Raw genomic sequence first — 26496 nt, forward strand, 5'->3', positions numbered from 1 at the left:
CTTATCAGATGGTAAGTTATATACCGAGCCTACTATGGTCGAGCGCCTATGAGCGAGCCCAGGATGGCCGAGATACAGAGCCTAGTATGGCCGAGTGCTTATGAGCGAGCCTACTACGGCCGAGCAGTTACACATACCGAGCCTTATAGGGCCGGACATTTATTTTACTTACTATATTGAAGAAGTTGAGTCAGTATCAGCAGGTAAGTATATCTCCACATCATCTTTGACTCCCCGTTACTTTCAGTTATTATATTATCAGTTCAGTTTCAGCTTTCAGTTATGTTATTGCCTTACATATTCGGTACATTATTTCGTAGTGACGTTCCTTTTCTGGGGACGCTATATTTCATGCGTGCAGGTTCAAATAGACAGACAGGTAGACCTCCTCAGTAGGTATTTCCCGAGTTCAGCCTGATCGGTAAGTTCCACGTCCTTCTGAGTTATTGGGTCTAGGGTTTTGTGTACATCTTTTGTATGTATGTATATATGTTATGGGTAGGTCGGGACCCTATTCCGATCATAATACATCTATCAGTAGAGGCTTGTAGACATATCCTATTAGCTAGTGCAGTATGTTGGGATTGTAGGACTGGTATGTATATTTTGTTGGTTTGTCAGTTGTTGTAGTTATGGCAACCTTGTCGACCCAGCTTTATATTGATATTTAGTCAATGCTAGTTTTTGTTCAATTTTATATTTTGTTTCGCAAATTGTCTTGTAATGTGGTCCCATGGCCAAATTATGACATTATATGTTCAGAGTCCCTTAGTCGCAAGTTGGTACACTAGGTTAGGTGAGGCACCGGGTGCCGGTCTCGCCCCCAGGTTCGGGGCATGACAAACTTGGTATCAGAGCAGTTCTGTCCTAGGGAGTCTACAAGCCGTGTCTAGTAGGGTCTTGTTTATAGATGTGTTGTGCACCACATTATATAAGCAGGGAGCTACAGGGCATTTAGGAGTTGGTTACCCTTCTTTCAAATCTAAATCGTGATGTAGAACTGAGTTATAGGAAATTTGAGTTAAACTTACGTGTTGGTGTTGCATACACAGATGACGGTGACTAGGAAGACTACGGCTAGCCAGAGGGGAGATGCAGCAACAGGTGAGGGGACCAGCAGGGTACCCCCAGTAGATGGGTCCAAGTCTAAGGCCCAGGGCGAGACCCCCACTCAGCCATTACCGGCTCCTCCACCACCTGAGGAGATTCCTAGGGCGACCACACATCCAGTTCCCCCCCCCCCCCCACACTTCCATCAGACCAGGACATGAGAAGTGCAGTGCATTTGTTGACACAGTTGGTAGCTACCCGGCAACAAGCTAAGGCATCAGCTAGTGCAAGATCTTCTAAGGGGTCTTAGAGTTCAAGGTTCTGAGAGTTTATTGCTTTGAGTCCCCCAAAGTTCACGGGGACGGATTAGAGGGAGGACCCGCAGGATTTCATAGATCAGTTTCACAGGATCTTTCGGGTTATGCATGCCACAGAGAAAGAGGCAGTTGAGCTAGCAGCTTTTCGACTCCGAGATATAGCCATCCTTTGGTATGAGGGATGGGAGAGGTCCAAGGCACGTGATGCACCTCCAGCTAGTTGGGAGAATTTTTTAGATGCCTTCATTGACCAGTACTTACCGCGGGAGATCCGACAGGCTCGAGTCGATCAGTTTCTAGCCCTCAAGCAAGGCAATATGAGTGTTCGAGAGTATAGTCTCCGTTTTGACTCATTAGCCAGATATGCACCATCCATAGTTGCTACTACGCGGGATAGGATCCACAGGTTTATAGCAGGGTTGGCCCCAGAGTTGACCGAGGCATGTGCCACCGCTGCATTGCAGAATAGTATGGATATCTCCCGAATTCAGGCATTCGCTTAGAATATAGAAAGGGGTAGGCGTCGGCAGCAGGGTACAGAGAGGACTGAGCAAGGGCAGTGTAAGAGGATGAGATTTCCCAGGTCTCAAGAGCAGTCTCAAGGTAGTTATAGGCCCCAGTACTTCAGACGGCCACCTAGGCCTCCGCCACCTCAGTTACAGGGTTACAGGTATGACTGATATACTTAGTCAGGACTAGGTGAGAGCTCACGGGCGTCGGATTTGTAGTAACAGCGAGGTTCAAGGAAGACATGGTCATTTCCTCAGCGGTGTGACATCTGTGGTAGAGGATACTTGGGCCAATTCCGAGCAGGTTCTGATGCTCGTTATACATGTGGGCGTCCGGGGCATATGATGTGAGATTGCCCAAATAGAGATTCTGGGGGTATGGCACAACCAACGAGTTCAGCAACAGGATCATCTATGTCTGTGCATCCTTCAGGGCGTGAGTCTCAGTCTTCGGCTGGTAGAGGTCGAGGCATAGGTAGAGGTTCCAGTTCAGGTGGTAATCAAAACCGTATCTATGCTTTAGCGGGTCGACAGGACCAGGAGTCTTCATTAGACGTTGTGATAGGTATATTGACCATTTTCTCTCATGATGCTTATGCCTTGATAGACCTAGGATCTACTTTATCATATATTACCCCATTTGTTGCGGGTAAGTTTGGTATAGTGCCTGAAATACTAAGTGATCCTTTTGCGGTATCTACACCGGCCGGAGAACCGATTATTGCTAGACGGGTTTACCTAGGTTGTATAGTGACAGTTTGTAGTCGTCAGACCTCAGCCGACCTAGTTGAGCTAGAGATGATGGATTTTAATATTATCATTGCATGGACTGGTTGGCAGCTTGCTATGCCACAGTTGATTACCGGGCAAAGGCAGCAAAATTTCATTTTCCGGGTGAGCCAGTCCTTGAATGGGTAAGTAATACAGCGACACCCAGAGATAGATTTATTTCCTATCTGAAGGCGAGGAAAATGATCGCAAAAGGGTGCATTTATCATATTGTGTGAGTTAGAGATGCAGATGTTGAGATACCTACACTTCAGTCTATTCCCCTAGTCAAAGAGTACGCAGATGTGTTTCCAGATGAGCTTCCAGGTATTCCTCCAGAGCGAGAGATTGATTTTAGCATCGATTTACTTCTAGGAACTCAACCAATATCCTTCCCTCCGTATAGAATGGCACCTGCCGAATTGAAGGAGATGAAGGAGCAATTAAAAGATTTGCTAGAGAAAGGTTTCATCAGGCCCAATACCTCACCTTGGGGTGCACCGGTACTATTTGTGTGGAATAAAGATGGCTCGTTGAAGATGTGTATCGATTATAGGTAGCTGAACAAGGTAACTATTAATAATAACTATTCACTTCCAAGGATCTATGACTTGTTTGATCAGTTGCAGGGGGCTAAATTCTTTTCAAAGATAGATTTGAGGTCGGGATACCACCAGGTCAGAGTTCGGGAGAAAGATATTCCGAAGATAGCCTTCATGACCCGATATGGCCACTCGAGTTTCTTGTCATGTCCTTTGGGTTGATGAATGCACCCGCCGTATTTATGGACTTGATGAATAGCCTATTCCGGCCATTTTTAGATCTGTTCGTGATAGTATTTATTGATGATATTCTCGTTTATTCAAGTTCAAAGGATGAGCATGCGGACCACCTGCGAGTGGTACTCCAAACCCTCCGTGATCGTAAGTTGTATGCTAAGTTTTCTAAATGTGAGTTCTGGTTGAAGTCTGTAGCATTCTTGGGGCATATTGTATCTGATGAAGGTATAAAGGTAGACACTTAGAAGATTGAGGCCGTGAAATCTTGACCTAGACCTACCACTCCGACAGAGGTTCATAGCTTTCTAGGCTTAGCAGGATACTACCGGAGGTTCGTAGAGGGGTTTTCTTCCCTTTCGGCACCATTGACGAAGTTGAGGCAGAAAGTAACTAAGTTTCAGTAGATGGAGGCTTGCGAGCGGAGTTTCCAAGATCTTAAGAATAGGTTGACCTCAGCACCAGTTCTAACACTTCCAGAGGGTCCAAAGGTTTATGCCGTGTATTGTGATGCCTCAGGTGTCGGTTTAGGATGTGTCCTGATGAAACATGGGAAATTAATTGCGTATGCTTCAAGGCAGTTAAGGAAGCACGAGAGGAATTATCCAACCCGCGACCTCGAGTTAGCTGTGGTTGTTCATGCACTTAAGATATGGCAACATTATTTATATGGTGTTCATGTTGATGTATTTACAGATCATAAAAGCCTGCAATATATCTTCAAGCAAAAAGAGTTGAATTTGCGATAGAGGCGATGGCTTGAGTTATTGAAAGATTACGATGTTAACATTCTCTACCATCCAGGGAAAGCTAATGTTGTAGTAGATACCTTAAGTCACCGATCTATGGGTAGCTTAGCACATGTAGAGGTCGAAAAAAGACAATTAACTAGAGAGATTCATCAATTGGCTTGTTTGGGGGTTCGGTTAGTAGATTCTGACGATGGTGGAGTTGTACTCCAAAACACTGCAAAATCATCTCTCATAGCTGAAGTCAAGGAAAGACAGTATGAGGACCCAGAGTTTGTCGAGTTGAGAGAGCGAGTTCTACAGCAGAAGAAGTCATTGTTAGAGCTCAAGGGAGATGGGGTTCTCAGATACATGGTTTGTTTGTGTGTTCCAGATGTAGCAGGGCTACGAGACAGGACTATATCAGAGGCATATTATTCGTGGTACTCCATTCATCCTGGGTCGACGAAGATGTATCATGACATTAAGGATGTGTACTGGTGGAACGATATGAAGAAGAACATTGATGAGTTTGTCGTCCAGTGTCCTAGTTGGCAGCAGGTGAAGGTAGAGCATCATTAGCCCGAAGGGCTAATGCAAACTATAGAGATCTCGACATGGAAATGGGAGGCGATAAACATGGTCTTTGTCATTGGTTTACCTCGTTATCATCGTAAGTTCGATTCTATATGGGTGATAGTCGATAGGCTCACGAAATCAGCTCATTTTCTACCTGTCAGATCTACATATATAGCAAAAGATTATGCAAAGTTATATATTAAGGAGATAGTGAGGCTACACGGAGTACCCGTATCTATTATATTTGACCGTGGGGCCCAGTTTACAGCACATTTTTGGAGGTCATTTCAGAGAGGTCTAGGGACTCAGGTGAATCTCAGCACAGCTTTTCATCCACAGACTGATGGACAAGCCGAGCGCATAATTCAGACGCTCGAGGATATGTTACGAGCATGTGTGTTGGATTGTAAAAGAAGTTGGGATGAACATCTACCTCTTGTCGAGTTTGCATATAATAACAGTTACCACTACAGTATCCAGATGGCTCCGTACGAGGCTTTGTATGGGCATAAGTGCAGATCTCCTATAGGTAGTTTGATGTTGGAGAATCTAGGTTACATGGGCTAGACCTGGTTCAACAGGCCGTAGAGAAAGTAAATCTTATTCGGGAGCGCCTGTTAACAGCTCAGAGTCATCAGAAGTCATATAACGAGACTTAGAGTTCGGGATTAATGACTGGGTATTCTTAAAGGTATTACCTATGAAGGGCGTGATGAGGTTTGGAAAGAAAGGCAAGCATAGCCCATGGTATATTGGGCCTTATAGGATCATTCAGAGAGTGGGCTAAGTAGCTTATGAGTTAGAATTGCCCTCAAAATTGGAGTCAGTCCATCCGATTTTTCATGTATCTATGCTACGAAAGTGCATTGGCGATCCTACCAGAGTCGTGCCCACGGATGATGTACATATTACGGAGGACTTTTCATACGAGGAAATTCCAGTTGCCATCCTAGATCGACAAATCTGCAAGCTACGAAATAAGAAGGTTGCCTCCGTGAAGATTTTATAGAGAAGCAAGAATGTGGAAGAGATGATGTGGGAAACGGAGGAAGAAATAAAGTCTAAATACCCCCACCTATTTCAAACTGAAGATATGGCTCGAGATGGGATGCTACAGCACAGCTCTATTCAGGCTAGTAGGTCATCAGGTAAGCTCTTATTTCTTGACTTTCAGTATTTATGATTTACGGCTGTGTGAGGCAAAGGGTTGCTATTTATAGACATTGGCCATGTGTGGCATGCATAGTATATTTTCTGGCTGCGTGCAAGTTGGTTTTAGTCTAGTGTACGGAGGAGACTCTGGCAAAATATTTTCAAAGTCTCTAAGAGTAAACATTCGAGGACGAATGCTCCCAATGGGGAAATGATATTACACCCTATATTTTTGTACGTAAAAGTGCGCCGTGAGAAACTAATGTAGGACCAAAAATGAGATCATATTTGAAAATATATAAAGTAAGTTACCTCAGAGGTTACAAATATTGAAGATCATGAACAACAAGTACAAAGAGGGTTGGAAGGTTCAGAAGCTAAAGGAATTGAAGAAAATAATGTTTCGTCGAAAGTTGACAAGTTGGGAATGTTATAACATGTACTTTTGGGGTGAGACTAGGGTGATTAACATGATAAAGATGTTATGTTATAAGTTATGTTAGTCGTATGATAGTCGTGTGTTATGTTTTGAAGTCAAGCGAGTTGTGGTACAAAAGTCGATGAAAGTCATCATAAGTTACGTTCATAAATTTTACTGAAACTTTGGGTCATATGTAACTGCGATTTTCTCCCAATATACATCGAGTTATGGGGTGTTCCACCCATCAAATTGAATATCTATAAGTCTATTTTCTAACGCATTAAACCGTTTGTCAATATAATATCGGAGTAGAGAGATATGGGCATTTTTGCAAGACTGCTCAGACTGTCACCTACTTGCTTAAATGAGAGTCCAAAAATGGGCCATTTCGGGTAGTCCAAAGAGGAATTTTTAAAGGCTTATCTCCTTCATATATTAGACTGTTAATAGGGCATAATAACCAGACATAAACTCTGCAAAAATCCTCTAAAAAATTGCCCACAAACCCCAATTGATTTTCTCTCCCTTTCAAGTTCTAATTGGAGGTAAAACCTAGAGTTTGAAGAGCCAAGATAGGAGTTGAGTTATGCAAAAAATAAGGTAAGTTTACTGCTCTATTTCATCCATTATTTTCTGCTGTAAATTCATGGTAAGTCGTTCTATATTTGTAAGAATTCACGGGGCGGTGATCGGAAGCCGTGAGTTCGAGTTATTCACTTGTAGCGGACTATTTTTTGGACTTTTTTGTGGACTATTTTGTGTTGATGTTGGGTTGTATGTTTTACTACTATTTTGTGGGGTTTTGGAGGAGGAAGGGTGAGGATAAACACCACATAAATGCAGGGTGGTGGTCTAGTCGTTCGTTGTAATGTTTTCGGGCTATTTGACACTACTACGGTGGTCGTTTTGTGTATGAAGAGATTGGGGTGTGTTGGGCTATTTTGTAGTATTTTGTGGTGTATATAAGGTTGGAAAATAATGTATATATGTTGTTATTGTTGCGTTCTTGTGTTGTTGGTGTTATCTTGAATTTGGAGAAAGTAAGAATTATAGCGGAGATGCTGCCCATTTTAATACAAAATAAGTTTGTCGTTCGTTGTGCGATAGTTGTACCTTTCGTAACTTAATGATAGTATTATTATTGTTGTTGTAGATTAAGGTGCAAAGAGGCGAGTTCAACTTGGTGATTGGAAAGATTGTGATAAGGTATGTTAAGGCTAAACCTTTCTTTCATTTTGGCATGATCCCGTAACTACATATGTTTGATAACAAGACATGATCCAGTAACTATATGTGTTTGATAACGAGACATAAAAAGAAGTTCATATTCCTGACTTTATGTACATTATCCTAGTCTCATAAGTTACAGCATTCTCCCTTTTTGGGACTTCATATTCAGTTTAGTTTTGTCTTCTTTTAGCCAAGAGAGCATAGAGTCTATATATATACAATACTACAGTATTTTCACCACCATCGAGCTATAATCAATGGGCAGGCCCCTATTGGGCAACCTCTGATCAGATGGTAAGTTATATATCGAGCCTACTGTGGCCGATCACCTATGAGCGAGCCTAAAATGGTCGAGATACAAAGCCTAGTATGGTCGAGCGCCTATGAGCGAGCCTACTACGGCCGAGCAGTTACACATACCGAGCCTTATAGGTGCCAGACATTTATTTTACTAACTATATTGAAGGAGTTGAGTCAGTATCAGCAGGTAAGTATATCTCCACATCATCTTTGACTCACAGTTACTTTCAGTTATTATATTATCAGTTCAGTTTCAGCTTTCAGTTATGTTATTGCCTTACATACTCGGTATATTATTTTGTACTGACGTCCTTTTTCTGGGGACGCTGCATTTTATGCGTGCAAGTTCAGATAGATAGACAGGTAGACCTCCTCAGTAGGAGTTTCCCGAGTTCAGCCTGATCGGTGAGCTCCACGTCCTTCGGAGTTATCGGGTCTAGGGTTTTGTGTACATCTTCTGTATGTATATATGTTATGGGTAGGTCGGGGTCCTGTTCCGATCACAATATATCTATCAGTAGAGGCTTATAGACATATCATGTCAGCTAGTTCAATATGTTGGGCTTGTAGGACTGGTATCTATATTTTGTTGGTTTGTCAGTTGTAGTAGTTATGACGGCCTTGTCGGCCCAACTTTAGATTGATGTTTAGTCAGCGCTAGTTTCCGTTCAGTTTTATATTTTGCTTCACAAATTGTCTTGCAATGTGGTCTCATGGTCAAATTATGAGATTATATGTTCAGAATCCCTTAGTCGCAAGTTGGTACGCTAGGTTAGGTGAGGCACCCGGTGCCGGTCTCGCCCCCAGGTTCGGGATGTGACATGGATGTATGGGGACCATATAGGGTCTGCACCTATAATGATTTTAGATATTTTCGCACTCTTGTTGATGATTACTCTAGAATGACATGCACTTTTCTGTTAAGGTTGAAAAGTGATGTATTTGTTGTCTTGAATGATTTTATTCAACTTGTACAAAACCAATTTTCTACCACTATTAAGACCTTTAGATCTGACAATGGTCATGAATTCTTTAATGATCCTTGTTCTACTCTCTTCACATCTAAAGGCATCGTTCACCAAAGTAGTTGTGTCCACACTCCACAGAAAAATGGAGTGGTGGAAAGAAAGCATAGGCATCTTCTTGAAGTTGGGAGGGCCTTAAGATTTCAAGCACACATACCCTTGAAATACTAGGGTGAGTGCATTCTGGCAGCTACATATATTATCAACAGATTGCCTAGTGTTATTTTGAAAGGAAAGTCTCCTTACGAGCTATTCCATGTTTCAGCACCTACCCTTAGCCATATGAGAACTATAGGGTGCCTTTGCTATGCCACAAAGACCAATTACAGTGACAATTTCTCTCCAAAATCTTCTCCTGCCATCTTTATGGGATACTCCTCCACTCATAAAGGTTATAGGCTGCTTGACATTGAATCTGGGAAGTTGTTTTGTCAATAGAGATGTTGTCTTTAAGGAACATATCTTTCCTTTTAAACACCCAAAGTCTCAGTTCCTATCCTCCACAAATTCCACACTCAATTCTCCTTCCATGTCTTTTCCTACTTTGTCTACACCTGACTCTTTCTCTGAGACTTTTATTGATTCTTTATCAGCACCTGAACCACTCATTAATCCTGAACTCCCTTCCCTGATGGATTCAGCATCAACTTCCCTGAATCACTCATCTCCTTCTTCTACACCTTCTCCTTTGCCTCCTCACACTACTACTTCCATTCCTTCCCCTGAACCTATACTTGATCCACCCATAAGATCAGACAGACCTCTTAACCTTTCCATCTGGCTCACATACTATGTACATCCTCCTTTTCCTTCTACTTCCTTTGCTTACCCTATACAACAGCTTGTTTCCTATTCACACCTACCTGCTCATTTTCAATCTTTTATTGCCTCCTTCTCTTCAGATACAGAACCCTCTACCTTATCTCAAGCTGTTAGGATGAGAGATGGGTTGAAGCAATGAATCTTAAGATTGAGGCTCTGGAACAAAATCACACTTGGGCAGTAGTTGATTTACCTGCAGGCAAGGTCCCTATATGGTGTAAGTGGGTGTATAAAATCAAGTATAATGCACATGGTACAGTAGGAAGATTTAAGGCTAGATTAGTTGCCAAAGGCTATACACAACAAGAAAATCTAGATTTTCATGACACTTTTTCTCCTGTTGCTAAACTCACTACTGTCATAGCAGTTGTTGATACTGCAACTCTTAAACACTGGCCAGTTTATCAGATGGATGTCCATAATGCCTTTCTCAATGGGGATCTTTAACAAGAGGTGTACATGACAATGCCACATGGATTTAGTATCCAGGGAGAGCATAAGGTATGTAGGCTACTTAAATCTCTATATGGCCTGAAACAGGCATCACGACAATGGAATCTGAAACTAACTCAAGCTCTTCTGAATTTTAGTTTTTGTCAAAGCAAGCATGACTACTCCTTGTTTACTAAATTCACTAAGTATAAGTTTGTTCTTGTACTTGTGTATGTGGATGATATACTTGTAACAGGAAAAAATATGAAAGAAATTCAGCATGCTAAAAACACACTTCACCGGAGTTTCAAAATGAAGGACCTTGGGGAATTGAGGTACTTCTTGGGGATAGAGTTTGCCAGGTCTGCTGAAGGCATCTTGATGTCACAAAGGAAATATGCTCTTGAGATGATTTCCGAAGTAGGATTGGGAGGATCAAAGCCAAAAGAGACTCCAATGGAGCAAAATTTAAAACTAACAAGTGTGAATTTTGATGCTTGTGTGACTACCAATACTACTGATGAGATACTAGAAGACAGGGGGAGATTTCAAAAGCTAGTTGGGAAGTTATTGTACCTCACTATCACCAGACCAGATATCTCATATGCTGTTCAAAGCTTAAGTCAGTTTATGCATGCTCCAAAGAAGTCTCACTATGAAGCTGCACTACATGTGGTGAGATATATAAAGAAACAATCAGGTCTTGGCATCCTAATGTCTAGGAGAAGCAGCCAGCAAATAAAAGCCTTATGTGACTCAGATTGGGCATCCTGCCCAATATCAAGAAAATCAATAACAGGATACTGCATCAAACTAGGAGAATCTCTTATTTCTTGGAAGGCAAAGAAACAAAATACTATCTCCAGAAGCTCAGTAGAAGCTGAGTATAGAAGCATGGCACATACAGTTGCAGAACTGGTTTGGCTTAGTGGATTGTTGAGAGAATTGCAGATAGATTTGCAGATGCCTATGGATTTGTATTGTGATAATAAAGCAGCATTGCAAATTATATCTAATCCCATGTATCATGAGAGGACAAAGCACATAGAGATAGATTGTCATTTCTTGAGAGAAAAAAGTCAAAAGGGGCTTATCAGAACTTCACATATATCTAGTCAAGAACAACCAGCTGACATACTAACTAAAGCCTTGGGACATCAGCAACATGCCTAACTGTTATCCAAATTGGGAAGTAAGAACATTTTTTTATTCTCAACTTGAGGGGGAGTGTTGAAATATTAGATCAGATGTGAGTAGTTGTACAGAGTGCTATTTAAGGAAGTACACTTCTAGAAGATTAGTTAGGAAACAGTTAGCTGTCAGTGAGCTATAAATGAGCTGTTAATTTGTAATAAATAGGTAGTTAGAGAAGTTAGTTAGCTGATTAATCCCTTTGTATAAATATAGCATTGTACAGTACATTTGAGTTGGTTAATAAGAAATACTGAGAATTGCTTTCTTTCTCTCTCTCTTGCTCTAATCTTCTTCATCCTCGAGCTTGCTTCTTCTCCATCAATGGCGACAGTCCACATCTCCATTTTAACAATACCATATCTAATTAAATTCGTTATGATTCAATCTTCTTTTTTTTTGGTTTCTATTTATTCGATTCGATAATTTCAAATTGTTCCACTAGGATAAAGAATTGCAATTTTCTTTTTTTGTCTTTAAGAGGTAAAAGAAATCTTAGACTAAAGTCGACATTTGTATTTGGTATTAAGAGTAAGTGGCACCTTTTTAGCTACAAGTAAGAAAATGAATTTTCTGCATACATAAAAAAAGATAAGGTGTTATAAAATATAACTCAAAGTAACAATATGAAACAAGAAAAATAAGCTAAGAGATATATGGAGAAAGAGAGAAGAGATTCTTATTTCTTCTTCAATTATGTGTATTTTCCTATTTATTACAAGGCCTTTATATAGGCATGAAAAGTGAAGAAAATATGTCATTGAATATGTCATTAAGCATTTGAGATGAAGATCATGGAGGAAGAGTAGACATCCACCATAATTTGATATTTCTTATAACACTCCCCCTTGGATGTCCATAGATAATGTGTCTCGTTAAAACCTTATTAGAAAAAAATCCTAGTGAAGGAAAAAGAGTACACATGTTTAGGAATACGCTTTTTGGTTGCCTCATTAAAACCTTGCAAGGAAAACCCAGTGGGACAAAACCTTGTAAGGGAAAAAGAGTACACCGCGTATTAACTCCCCCTGATGAGAGCATCAATTCACATCCTTGAGCCTTCGCATCCCAATCTTGTACACTAGTTTCTTGAAGGTTGACGTTGGTAGAGATTTGGTGAACAAATCAGCCATATTATCACTTGAACGGATCTGTTGCACACTGATATCACCATTCTTTTGAAGATCATGTGTGAAAAATAACTTTGGTGAAATGTGTTTTGTTCTATCTCCTTTTATGAATCCTCCCTTCAATTGAGCTATGCATACTGCATTGTCTTCATACAAAATTGTGGGTAGTTTGTCACACTTCAAACCATATTTGTCTCGAATTAGGTGTATTACATAGCTCAACCATACACATTCTCGACTTGCTTCATGAATAGCAATTATCTCAGCATGATTAGATAAAGTAGCCACGATTGATTGCTTAGTCGATCGCCAAGATATTGCAGTGCCTCCACATGTAAACACATAACTTGTTTGAGATCGAGCCTTGTGTGGGTCAGATAAATACCCAGCATCGGCATAACCAACAAGATCGGGACTGCAATCATTGCCATAAAATAAGCCCATATCGGTAGTCCCTTTTAGATACCGCAATATGTGTTTGATTCCATTCCAATGTCTCCTTGTAGGAGCAGAGCTATATCTTGCTAAGACATTAACTGAAAAAGTTATGTCAGGCCTTGTAGTATTAGCAAGATACATTAGTGCACCAATTGCACTAAGATATGGTACTTCAGGACCAAGAAACTCTTCATTCTTTTCTTGAGGTCGGAACGGGTCCTTATTCACATCAAGTGATCGAACAACCATCGGAGTACTTAATGGATGTGCTCCATCCATGTAAAACCATTTCAATACCTTTTATATATAGGCAGATTGATGAAAACAAATCCTATTTGCCAAATGTTCAATTTGCAAACCGAGACATAATTTTGTCTTTCCGAGATCTTTCATCTCGAATTCCTTCTTTAAATAATCAATTGCCTTTTGGAGTTCTGTAGGAGTTCCAATAAGGTTTATGTCATCAACATATACGGCAAGTACAACAAACTCTGATGTTGTTTTCTTTATAAAAACACATGGACATATGGCATCATTTATATAACCTTCCTTTAATAAATATTCACTAAGGCGGTTATACCACATTCTTCCTGATTGCTTTAGACCATACAAAAATCTTTGCAATTTGATTGAAAACATTTTCCTTGACTTTGAATTATATGCGTCAGGTATTTTAAATCCATCGGGAATTTTTATGTATATCTCATTATCAAGTGAGCCGTAAAGGTAGGCTGTAACCACATCCATTAAATGCATGCCAAGTTTTTCATAGACAGCAAGACTAATAAGATAACGGAACGTTATAGCATCCATAACAGGAGAATACATCTCTTCATAATCGACACCAGGCCTTTGTGAAAATCCTTTTGCAACAAGGCGTGCCTTATATCTTTGTACCTCATTTTTCTCATTCATTTTACGTACAAAGACCCATTTATAGCCAACAGGTTTAACACCATTAGGTGTTTGGACTACAGACCCAAAAACTTCACGTTTCGCAAGTGAATCCAACTCAGATTGGATTGCTTCTTGCCATTTTGGCCAATCACGTCTTTGTCGACATTCTCCAACGGATTGAGGTTCAAGATCCTCATTATCTTGCATAATGCTAGATGCAACATTATATGCAAATACATAATCCACAACTATATTCAATCGATTCAAATCTGTCTCAATATCAATTGGGTTTATTGATAGTTCCTTATTTTCTTGAGTTTCAGGCTCATTGATTTCCTCATGAATTTCAGGATTGGTTAAATCATGGGTTTCTTTATGAGACTCATTTGTAGTATCATATTGATCATTTATTTTCCTTTTTCTAGGATTTCGATCCTTAGAACCCAACGGCCAGCCACGCTTTAGGCGTGCTTTTGACTCATTAGCTATGACACTAGAAGATTGTCCAACAGGGACATCAATATAGATTGGAATATTCTCTGCAGGGATATGTGATTTCGTCATCCTTTTCAGATCTGTAAATGCATCTGGCATTTGATTTGCTATTTTCTGCAAATGGATAATCTTTTGCACCTCTTTTTCACAAATAGAGGCATGTGGATCAAGATAAGATAATGATGTATTTTTTCACGAAATTTCCCGTTTGATTTCACCAATTTCTCCCCCTAATTTTGGGAAAAATGCCTCATCGAATCGACAATCTGCAAATCGAGCAGTGAATAAATCTCTCGTTAATGTTTCGAGGTAGCGAATAATGGAGGGCGATTCAAACCCAACATATATTCCTAACCTTCTTTGGGGACCCATCTTGGTGCGATATGGCGGTGCTACAGGCACATATACAACGCATCCAAAAATTCTTAGATGGGATATATTAGGTTCATGACCCAAAACTAATTACAACGGGGAATATTTATGATAATTTATCGGTCCGAGACGAATTAGCATTGCCGCATGTAAAATGGCATGACCCCAAACAGAAGTGGGTAATTTTATTTTCATGAGTAACGGTCTTGCTATCAATTGCAGACGTTTAATCAAAGATTTTGCAAGGTCATTTTGAGTGTGAACATGAGCTACAGGATGTTCCATTTTTATCCCAATTGATAAGCAATAATCATTAAATACTTGGGATGAAAACTCAGCAGCATTATCAAGTCGAATAGACTTAATTGGATTATCGGGAAACTGTGCCCATAATCGAATTATTTGTGCCATTAATTTTGCAAACGCCAGGTTGCGAGATGACAATAGGCACACATGAGACCATCTAGAAGATGCATCTATTAAGACCATAAAATATCTAAACGACCTACTAGGTGGGTGAATAGGTCCACAAATATCCCCTTGTATACGTTCCAAAAACGCAGGGGACTCAATCCTAACCTTTGTTGGTGATGGTCTAATAATCAACTTGCCTTGATAACAAGAAGTGCAAGAAAACTCATTATTTAAAAGAATCTTTAAATTCTTTAATGGATGTCCATTTGAGTTCTCTATAATTCGTCTCATCATAATTGATCCAGGATGTCCCAATCGATCATGCCAAAGTACAAAAGTATTGAAATAAGAAACCTTTTGGTTTACGATAGAATGTGCCTCAATTGCACTAATTCTTGTCCAATACAAGGCACAAGATAAAGATGGAAACTTCTCAAAAACCCTTTTCTGGCCAGAGACATTCTTGGTAACGATGAGATATTCGAGATTATTCTCATCTATTGTCTTAATATGAAATCTATTTCGACGGATATCTTTAAAACTCAACAAGTTCCTCTTGAACTTGGAGGAGAACATTGCATTCTCTATGATAAGTATTGTTCCCTTAGGCAGAGTTATATTAGCTCTTCCAGAGCCTTCAATTAGATTACTACTACCAGAAATTGTAGTAACATCTGCCTTACACATACTTAAATGAGAGAAATATTTCTTCTCTTTGAATATTGTATGTGTTGTACATGAATCAATTAAGCAAATATTTTTATAATTGAACTTTGATCCAAGTTTGCTTTGAAAGATATCCATATTTGCTTCCCATGGTTTGACATACAAAAGAAGTATATGAATAAATATTAGTATTTTTAGAGAAAAGGGAAAAGAAATAAAGTTAAACCAATAATTCAATAGTGACATTTTAATGCATTTTCTAGCAAATTTTAATTATTATACAAATAATTACGCAGCAAAAATAATACAATTATAAGTACATGAAAAAAAATTTAAGGGTGAAGTAACAAAAGTTGTTCCAGGGTGCTTGTAAACCTCTTCTTAAAGAGAATTAAAGTAACGTAAAGGAAAATCAAAAGGAAGTAAAAGATCAGTGAGACTAGGACACTAATTACTTAGATATTACTCCTTGTTTGTGAAATTTATGAAATTTAGAAAATACATATATTTTTAAAAACTACATCAGAAGTATTATTAAGTGCAATAAAAATTATAAGATGTTTATTCATTAGATACTACGAATAGGAAAACATAAAAATCAAAATGCTCAATCATCTTTAACCATAAATCCATCACCGATCGAGTGGTTTATTTTTCCATCAGGGTGCTCAAACAAATCTGCCACATCCAAGTGGGAGACAAAATTAGCTTCAGGAGCTTTATCCTTTAGAGATGCTTGATAAAGCTCAACCAAATATTTTGGTATGCGACAAATATTTGCCCAATGTCCTTTTCCACTACAACGATAACACTCAGTTTCTAAACCATTTGCCCCTGGCCCTTTCCACTTTTGGTGGTTATTTTTCTTCGAGGGGTGATTAACACTAGGAAAATTTCTTCCTTGGCCATGGCCACGACCACGAACAGGGTCACGAACTTTTTCACTCTTATAATTATGGGAATACACCTCATTCATTTCAGGCAATGGTATAGACCCAGTGGGTTGATTTTTGTGATTTCTCGTGAGCAAGTCATTGTTTCGTTCAGCCACAAGGAGAAGAGAAATCAACTCAGAGTACTTCTTAAAACCTTTCTCTTGGTACTGCTGTTGCAAGACCATATTGGAGGCATGAAATGTTGTGAACATTTTTTCAAGCATATCATAATTAGTGATAGTATCTCCACAGAGTTTCAATTTAGAAATAATTCTGAATATCGCAGAATTATATTCAGAAATATACTTAAAGTGTTGGAGTCTCAGATGAGCCCAATCATATCGTGCTTGTGGAAGAGTGACCAACTTTAAGTTGTCATATCTTTCCTTTAAGCCATTCCACAAAATAAGTGAATCTTTGACTGTGAGATATTCTATCTTCTAACCCTTCATCAAGGTGATGGCGCAAGAAAATCAAGGCCTTAGCACAGTCTTGGGTAGATGCTTTATTTCTATCTTTAATGGCATCTCCAAGACCCATTGCATCTAAATGGATTTCAGCATCCAACATCCATGTCATATAGTTCTTACCCGAAATTTCAAGGAACGAACTTTCTTTTCATAATATTAGTCATAATTAAAAGAGGAGAAAAGTAATACCTTAGTCTTCTCAAAGAGTTTTTTGTAATACAATTATAAGTACATGAAAAAAAATAATACAATTATAAGTACATGAAAAAAAATTTAAGGGTGAAGTAACAAAAGTTGTTCCAGGGTGCTTGTAAACCTCTTCTTAAAGAGAATTAAAGTAACGTAAAGGAAAATCAAAAGGAAGTAAAAGATCAGTGAGACTAGGACACTAATTACTTAGATATTACTCCTTGTTTGTGAAATTTATGAAATTTAGAAAATACATATATTTTTAAAAACTACATCAGAAGTATTATTAAGTGCAATAAAAATTATAAGATGTTTATTCATTAGATACTACGAATAGGAAAACATAAAAATCAAAATGCTCAATCATCTTTAACCATAGATCCATCACCGATCGAGTGGTTTATTTTTCCATCAGGGTGCTCAAACAAATCTGCCACATCCAAGTGGGAGACAAAATTAGCTTCAGGAGCTTTATCCTTTAGAGATGCTTGATAAAGCTCAACCAAATATTTTGGTATGCGACAAATATTTGCCCAATGTCCTTTTCCACTACAACGATAACACTCAGTTTCTAAACCATTTGCCCTTGGCCCTTTCCACTTTTGGTGGTTATTTTTCTTCGAGGGGTGATTAACACTAGGAAAATTTCTTCCTTGGCCATAGCCACGACCACGAACAGGGTCACGAACTTTTTCACTCTTATAATTATGGGAATACACCTCATTCATTTCAGGCAATGGTGTAGACCCAGTGGGTTGATTTTTGTGATTTCTCGTGAGCAAGTCATTGTTTCGTTCAGCCACAAGGAGAAGAGAAATCAACTCAGAGTACTTCTTAAAACCTTTCTCTTGGTACTGCTGTTGCAAGACCATATTGGAGGCATGAAATGTTGTGAACATTTTTTCAAGCATATCATAATTAGTGATAGTATCTCCACAGAGTTTCAATTTAGAAATAATTCTGAATATCGCAGAATTATATTCAGAAATATACTTAAAGTGTTGGAGTCTCAGATGAGCCCAATCATATCGTGCTTGTGGAAGAGTGACCAACTTTAAGTTGTCATATCTTTCCTTTAAGCCATTCCACAAAATAAGTGAATCTTTGACTGTGAGATATTCTATCTTCTAACCCTTCATCAAGGTGATGGCGCAAGAAAATCAAGGCCTTAGCACAGTCTTGGGTAGATGCTTTATTTCTATCTTTAATGGCATCTCCAAGACCCATTGCATCTAAATGGATTTCAGCATCCAACATCCATGTCATATAGTTCTTACCCGAAATTTCAAGGAACGAACTTTCTTTTCATAATATTAGTCATAATTAAAAGAGGAGAAAAGTAATACCTTAGTCTTCTCAAAGAGTTTTTTGAGACGGTAGAGTCTCGTGCTGATAAGGTGTTATAAAATATAACTTAAAGTAACAATATGAAACAAGGAAAACAAGCTAAGAGATATATGGAGAAAGAGAGAAGAGATTCTTATTTCTTCTTCAATTGTGTGTATTTTCCTATCTATTATAAGGCTTTTATATAGGCATGAAAAGTGAAGAAAATATGTCATTGAATATGTCATTAAACATAGAAAATATGTCATTAAATATGTTATTAAGCATTTGAGATGAATATCATGGAGGAAGAGTAGACATCCACCATAATTTGATATTTCTTATAACAGAAGGTAAGAAAATGAATTTTCTTGGATACGAGACATAACTCGTTTACTAAATTTGATATTTTAATTTCTGACTGAAATAAATTGCCATAAATGAAAGGTACAAGTACCACTACAATTAGGACCACCAATAACTTGGGTAAATATTAGATTGTTAGGTGAGAAGGTGCTTTGTTAACATCTAAATGAATGTGTTACTATAAGAATAACTTCATAATTGGACTAGGTTTAATCTTCTTTTTCTAAATATATTAAGAAATTAAATTGTGAATAGATGTATTTGCTATAAATATAAGAACACATTAATTAGTACTAGTTATTATTTTAAAATCTCAATTAGAGACAGATAAATAATCCACCTATCTATTTTTTCTAGTATAATAATTCATCTGTTAAAATTTATATGGTGGTGTTTGACTTAGTATGATATATATATATATATATATATATATATATATATATATATATATATATATATATATAATTAAAACATAAGGACCTCTAGGATCGGATGCACTCCAATATAGCATGATATTTTTGTGACAAATAATGTGCAATTAAAAATAAAATAAGAACCTTAAATCATATTATATCCAAGTTTTTAATGTAAATTTTAGGTCCGGATTGTCCATAAAACTTTTTTTCTTTTTAAATTTTTTTTTTCAAAAATCTGTTTGTCCATAAAATTTTGACCACTTTTCAAAAAAGTTCGGTTTTTTTTTCTCCACTCACAAAATTATAATATTATTTTAAGTGAAATGCATGTCTAAATATAATTTTAAATTTCAAATATTATTTTTTAGCTTAACTCCACATACTACTTTTTTCAAAAATTATCATTTTTATGTCCAAACCCTACTTAGAGTTAGAGAAAGGGGAAAAAAAGAAAGAGGTGTTCGATTTAAATAAAGAGGTAATTTGGTACCACTTTTAAATATTTTTGTTCAATACATTTATAATCAATTTATTAAAATATTATATCAATATCAAATATAACTAAATTCGGTATGACTCAATTTTTCTTTTTTTTAGGTTCGATTTTTCGATTTGTTCGATTTTAATAAAGAATTGTAGCTTTCTTTTTCGTCTCTAAGAGGTAAAAGAAATCTTAGACAAAATTCGACATTTGTATTTGGTATTTAGAGTAAGTGGCTCTTTTTTCGCTACAAGAAAGAAAATGAATTTTCTGCAGCAAACAAAAAAAAGGTAAAATGAATTTTCTAGGATACAAGACATAATTAGTTTACTAAATTTTATATTTTAATTTCTGACTGAAATAAATTACTATAAATGTAAGGTAATACTAGTATGACTAGAATTAGGACAACAAATAACTTGGGTAAGAATTAAATTGATATTTGTTAGGTGAGAAGGTGCTTCGTTAACATCCAAATGAATGTGTTACTATAAGAATAACTACATAATTGGATTAAGTTTGAGATTCTTTTTCTAAATACATCAGGAAATTAAATTGTGAATAGCTGCTTCTCTATAAATATAGAAACACATTAATTAGTACTAGCTGTTTATTTTAGAATCTCAATTAGACACAGATAAGTAATCCACCTATCGAATTATTCTAATATAATATTCTGTTCGTTTTAATTTATACGACGGTGTTTGACTGAGCATGAAATATAAAAAAAATATATGAAAACTATAATTTTAAATATAACATAATATTTTTGTGATAATTAACGTGCAATTAAAAATAAAATAAGAAGCTTAAATCGAATTTTATATAGCACCTTGTTTTTAATGTAAAATATAGAATTAAAGAAAGGGGAAAAGAGAAAGAGGTATAGCTGTTTCAGCGGGCTATTTGTACATCATGCCTTTTTTAATTTTAAGATTAAGAAATAATCTTTTTAAATTCTTAATGTATAAAAGACAGATTTTGTAAAATTAAAAATCCCTCATGTGCGGAAAAAAAATATGATCATAAAACTAAAAATAATTTTATAAAGCGCCACAAAATCAATTGACTCCACAGGTGAAATTCATGAAATAATTCAATGGTATAATATTATTAAATCATTATTATTAATATTGTAATAATTAATTTTTACTCTGATTCAGATTTATAGGATTAATTTAGTGGGACCCACAGGAGAGCGATAAATTCCAGATTACACGTCAGCAAACCCTCTCGTTGTCAGTCACAATCCTGTCCCTAGTATGATTATTTCAATTATTGCAATCTGCCACCAATAGTATTAAAGTACTTCAACTTTTGGCTCTAAGTTTCGGAAAATTCAAAAAAGAAAAAGGTTGAAAATCAAAAGGTGAAAACCTAGCTAATACAACTAGAACTTCTATATAAATATATAAATAGAGGTATATAGAAATAAAAATAAAAATTTCAATAAGTTATATATTGATTCTAATTCTTGTTGCCCATTTGCAGTTGTGGAGGTAGAATTCCCTATAAATAAAGTTAACACGCAAAAAATTAAGTAAATTTAACCTCTAATATATGTATGTAAAAAATTTTGAGTTTATATATACAGTGCAATTTTCGTGCGAAAAGAGTTCGGCTTAACCTCCTTTCGCCCACCTAACTCCGCCCCTGCCCGTCTGATTTCAAAGAGTAAAGGGAATACATCAAAATGTCATTCTTTAGTAACATTTTTTTTAAATGCAGCATATTAACAGAAATACAATATTTTAAAACTTTTTTTAATCTACAAATGTGTGATTTTTCATATTTTTAATATAATTTTAAAATATAATTTGAGTAAAAAAATCACGTACTCCAAAACTAGATGGTTGAAATAAGATAGGACAACAAGCATAAATTAGTATAATATGAAGTAGATACTAGTATTTGTTAGTATTTGAACTGAATTTTTTAGTAACTTTTTTATTTTCGTAACAAACCTTCTAAAGATCAAGTAAGACCCACTAATTTTAATATCTTGGCTAAAAATGTTCTACTTCTTCCGTTTCAATTCATGTGAACACATTTGACTGGACACAGAGTTTAAGAAAAAAGAGAAGACTTTTAAACTTGTGGTGTAAAATAAAACACATATATTTTGTGTAAGTATAAATCATTGCATAAACGTAAATTGTTTCTAAATAAGGAAAGAGATAATTCTTTTTGGCACAAATTAAAAAAGAAATAGGTTCACATGAATCGAAACAAATGGAGTATTTTACAACTGCACCCTTGAAATAAAACCTCAATAATTCAGCCTATAAAGTCAAATCATAACCATTTTAGTTACTTTATATTTAGCTATTTAACTTTTTAAAACCCTGAAATTATTGAATAATATGCCAAATGCGGCGATTCGCCACGCAGGGGTAAAATAGTCATAAGATTACCAAACCTCGAAGTGACCAACTTGTTCACGTCACTGATCAAGCCAAGCTACCTGAGTCCTAGTTGTCTGTACACGTGTCACTCTATAATTGCCTAAAATATCATTCAGATTCCCTTTAACATCATCAGATCTCGACACGTGTCAAATCAGCCAAAACCGTAGCCATCGGATCGTAAAAACTATTTTCCGTAAGAAATGACGATTGTACCCTTGACCTGTCTATAAATTTATGTTAAGGGCCTCCATTCAGAAAGATTAGAGAAACAACAAAGAAAAAAATACCATTGATTCTCTGGTTTTTTCTTGTAAACCCTAGCTAAAATTACCCTAATTCTCTTTCGGGAATGCAGAGAGATGAGAGGCTCTCGGTTTTCTGATCCCCTTTTGACTGCCGGAAAAATCCAAAAACCAGTCGCCGGCGGCAGGAATTGCCACCGGAAACACGTCGAAGACGGGTGAACCAATCACCCGTTTCCCCCCTTTTTGTCAACCATTTCCTTTTTTCTTTACAGAAACAGAGACCCTTTTCAATCTTTAGCCTCTTTTTTACAAATTTAATCCAAAATCTTTTTCTGTTCCAAAAAATGGCACCTGAGGAGAAATGCATGGCTTTGTACGGAAAATACGAGCTCGGACGCCTTTTAGGCCATGGAACTTTTGCTAAAGTTTACCATGCACGTAACGTGCAAAATGGCAAAAGTGTGGCTATGAAAGTTGTGGGCAAAGAAAAAGTGATTAAAGTTGGTATGATGGATCAAATCAAACGAGAAATCTCCATTATGAAAATGGTGAAACACCCTAATATCGTTGAGCTTAACGAAGTCATGGCGAGTAAAACGAAGATTTACTTCGCCATGGAGTTCGTTAAAGGGGGTGAATTATTTGCAAAAATAGCCAAAGGGAGATTAAGGGAAGATGTGGCTAGAGGCTATTTCCAGCAATTAATCTCGGCTATTGACTTTTGTCATAGCCGTGGCGTTTATCACAGAGATCTAAAGCCTGAAAATTTGTTGTTAGATGAAGAAGGGAATCTCAAAGTAACAGATTTTGGGCTAAGTGCATTTACTGACCATTTAAGACAAGATGGTCTATTACATACAACATGTGGAACTCCTGCATATGTAGCCCCTGAAGTGATTGGTAAAAAAGGCTATGATGGTGCAAAAGCTGATATTTGGTCATGTGGGGTAATTCTTTATGTGCTTTTAGCTGGTTTTTTACCATTTCAAGATGAAAATATTATGGCTATGTATAAAAAAATTTATAGGGGTGATTTCAAATGTCCACCTTGGTTTTCATCAGAGGCTAGAAGATTAATAACCAAGATGTTGGATCCAAATCCGAATTCAAGAATCACTACTTCTAAGATTATGGAGTCAACTTGGTTTAAAAAATCAATGCCAAAGATTTTAAAAACCAAAGAGGAGGAAGAATTTTCAGTTGGGGATGATATTAATTGTGTCGAAAAGGCAAAAGAAGTAGAGACGTTAAACGCTTTTCATATCATTTCTCTATCAGAAGGTTTCGATTTATCGCCATTATTTGAAGAGAAGAAGAAGATGGAGAAGGAGCAAATGAGATTTGCAACAACAAAGTCAGCAAGTAGTGTGATATCAAAGCTAGAAGAAGTGGCTAAAACTTCAAGATTTAGTATTAAAAAAAGTGATTCTTGTGTTAGGTTACAAGGGCAAGAAAGTGGGAGAAAAGGGAAATTAGGAATTTCTGCTGATATTTTTGCTGTTACATCTTCATTTCTTGTTGTGGAGGTGAAAAAAGCAAGTGGTGATACTTTGGAGTACAATCAATTCTGCAGCAAAGAGCTTAGACCTGCACTTAAGGATATTGTTTGGACATCAGCTACTGGAAATTCTACACTTGCTTGAGGTTATATAAATAAAAAGGGTGTAGAATATTCAGATTCAAATTTCCCTATATTGGGAATTGTTGATTATTTGTTATTTTCATGTTGTTAGAATTATTAGAGGTTGAATCTCAAGAAAGTTTCATGAACTGAATGTGTTGTCTTTTGCATTTACTATTGGTTGTGTCTGTTTTCCATGATTTTGTGTGTTTTAATGGTTTGTGTTTGTTGTGATGTTTGTTTTGTATGATTTCTGAATATTCAATCAATTTTCTGGAACCGCTGCAACTTGCAGAACTATTTGTTTTAGTGAGAACTGTTTTTTTCTTTCTTATAAATTATATGAACGATAAAATTGTTTTCGTGTTATTTATAGGTCATGAGTTCGAGTTTCAACTACTGATATTTGTATCAGTGTAGGTTGTATGCATTACACCCTAGGGATGCGGTCCTTCCCCGGATCTTGCGTGACCAAGATGCTTCATGCACCGAGTTGTTCTTTAACTTCTAAATTTTATGTCTATAGGCCATGAGTTCGAGCCGTAGAATCAGCTACTTATACTTGCATCAAGTAGGTTGCTTACGTCACATCCCTAGGGATGCGGCCCTTTTCGGATCATGCGTCAATGTGATATTTCGTGCACGGTAACTGATAAATTTTATGTCAAATAACACTTCTATGGTAGGCAATGGCCCAGAATATTCAACAGCATATTGTTCCCTTGTGATGATTGTGAAAGGTACAGTGAACTAGTTAGTTTTTTATTTTTGGCTCAATTATTATTATATTTAGGTGATTTGAGCAATTACCACTCTTATCAGCCCTATCTAGCTACAAACTCAAGTACCACGAGTTTATTGTAAGATTTACACAGTAGAGGTAATTTTTTTAACACAATCAGGTCGCTAAAAGGTAATTGCAAGTAATTCTGAGGGTCCTACCGGATTGAAATCGTCGAGTCTCTAGTACTCCATCTGTCACCCTAGAGAAGGGCGCAATGTTAAAATTGTTGAATCGAAAAAATGAGTTGGAAAGAAGTGGAACAAAAACACATAAGTGAAAGACCAAAAAAAATAGGCTTATGACTAAACAAGATTATGTGTCAAGAAGGAGGTAGGATATTCTTGAAATTAGAGGCTGATGTATCTAAGAAAGTTTGTTGAACTTAATGTCTTTTGTCTTTTACATCTCCTTTCGGTTGTTTCTCTGTTCAAAATATGTGTGCTTTGATGGTTTTGTGTTTGTTGTGATGCTAAGCTGTTTGTTAGTCCAATGATAACACTCCTCTGGTGGAAAATGGTCCATAGAATTCAGTAGCTTATTATTGTCCTCTTGTTGAACGGGATAACCTTGTTGTAACTGGTAACTGCCAGGTTCGAACCGTAAAAACACTTTTTAGCAGAAATGCAGGGTAAGACTGCATACAATAGACCTTTGTGATCCGATCCTTCTCCAGACCTCGCATGTAACAAGAACTTAGTGCACAAGGCTACCTTTTTTTTATTATTTTCCCCTTGCGACTTTGAAAGGTGCTATGAACTTGTTAGCTTTCCTTTTTTACTTGGGTGAGTTGAACGATCTCCACTTTCTGCCCACCAAAGCAATAGTATTTTAGTATAATTATGGTGTCCGAACCAATTTATGCGTATCTCAATTAAGTTTATTGGATGTCTATTACCTTACACCCGTACAAGTATCAAATAATTATATATGTTTTGCCTTTATTAGAATTTGAACATGAAACTTTATTTGTTACCACTAGACCACATTCTTTCTTTTTAATAATGGTTGTTCAAGTTAATGCACACTTTGACGATTTCATCATTTATCTACCATCTTTCACTAACATAAAAAGATTGAAAGTTAAATTACAATTTAAAAAAATTGAAATTTTGAAGGATAAGTTGATGGGTGCCTAATTTAGTATTTTTATGTTTTAATTTAGATAACACTTTTCACTTATCGAGAGTCAAATTATGCGACGTTTGACCAATATTTTAAAATATATTTATTAGTCATATTGACATGGGAAGAATTATAATTTATAGTATTTCTCGTACGATTTTTGAATATTTAAATTTAAATTTTAAAATTTTGAGTTGAATTAATCTAATTTAGATTCAAATTTAATTAAACCGACTCTGAATAAACGAAATATATTATATCTAAATTAAAATAGAGGGAGTACTTCCTTTACAACTCAATGAGTGGATTAGTCAATTTAGAAGCGACAATCAAATTTGGTCAATGAAGAAAATAAGAGAGATGTAGATTTTGATCTATTTGAAGATTAAAATTGCGTTATTGGGCTCAAATTTTATCCTGT

The 26496-nt window shown here is 36.7% G+C and overlaps 4 protein-coding genes across 4 annotated transcripts; 2 read left to right on the plus strand and 2 right to left on the minus strand.

Annotated features, from left to right (window-relative positions):
• Positions 1 to 9812: 9812 nt before the first annotated feature.
• LOC107820346 (putative mitochondrial protein AtMg00820) lies at positions 9813 to 10124 on the plus strand. Its single transcript, XM_016646610.1, has one exon. The coding sequence runs from the start codon at positions 9813 to 9815 to the stop codon at positions 10122 to 10124; it is 312 nt and encodes a 103-aa protein (XP_016502096.1).
• Positions 10125 to 16319: 6195 nt separating this feature from the next.
• Positions 16320 to 16832, minus strand: LOC142172409 (uncharacterized). Its single transcript, XM_075236015.1, has one exon. It carries the CDS (start codon positions 16830 to 16832, stop codon positions 16320 to 16322), a length of 513 nt encoding a protein of 170 aa, XP_075092116.1.
• An 833-nt stretch (positions 16833 to 17665) lies between these two features.
• Positions 17666 to 18178, minus strand: LOC142172410 (uncharacterized). Its single transcript, XM_075236016.1, has one exon. It carries the CDS (start codon positions 18176 to 18178, stop codon positions 17666 to 17668), a length of 513 nt encoding a protein of 170 aa, XP_075092117.1.
• A 4373-nt stretch (positions 18179 to 22551) lies between these two features.
• LOC107769442 (CBL-interacting serine/threonine-protein kinase 6-like) lies at positions 22552 to 24318 on the plus strand. The gene has a single exon (XM_016588658.2). It carries the CDS (start codon positions 22893 to 22895, stop codon positions 24189 to 24191), a length of 1299 nt encoding a protein of 432 aa, XP_016444144.1. The 5' UTR covers positions 22552 to 22892; the 3' UTR covers positions 24192 to 24318.
• The last annotated feature ends 2178 nt before the right edge of the window (positions 24319 to 26496 follow it).

The sequence above is a fragment of the Nicotiana tabacum genome, chromosome 18 (genome assembly GCF_000715075.1).
Source record: "Nicotiana tabacum cultivar K326 chromosome 18, ASM71507v2, whole genome shotgun sequence".
Classification (NCBI taxonomy): domain Eukaryota; kingdom Viridiplantae; phylum Streptophyta; class Magnoliopsida; order Solanales; family Solanaceae; genus Nicotiana; species Nicotiana tabacum.

Excerpts from the sequence above, each read along its gene's own strand:
- LOC142172409 (XM_075236015.1), bottom strand. The coding sequence starts at position 16,832 with ATGGTCTTGCAACAGCAGTACCAAGAGAAAGGTTTTAAGAAGTACTCT.
- LOC107820346 (XM_016646610.1), top strand. The coding sequence starts at position 9,813 with ATGAATCTTAAGATTGAGGCTCTGGAACAAAATCACACTTGGGCAGTA.
- LOC142172410 (XM_075236016.1), bottom strand. The coding sequence starts at position 18,178 with ATGGTCTTGCAACAGCAGTACCAAGAGAAAGGTTTTAAGAAGTACTCT.
- LOC107769442 (XM_016588658.2), top strand. The coding sequence starts at position 22,893 with ATGGCACCTGAGGAGAAATGCATGGCTTTGTACGGAAAATACGAGCTC.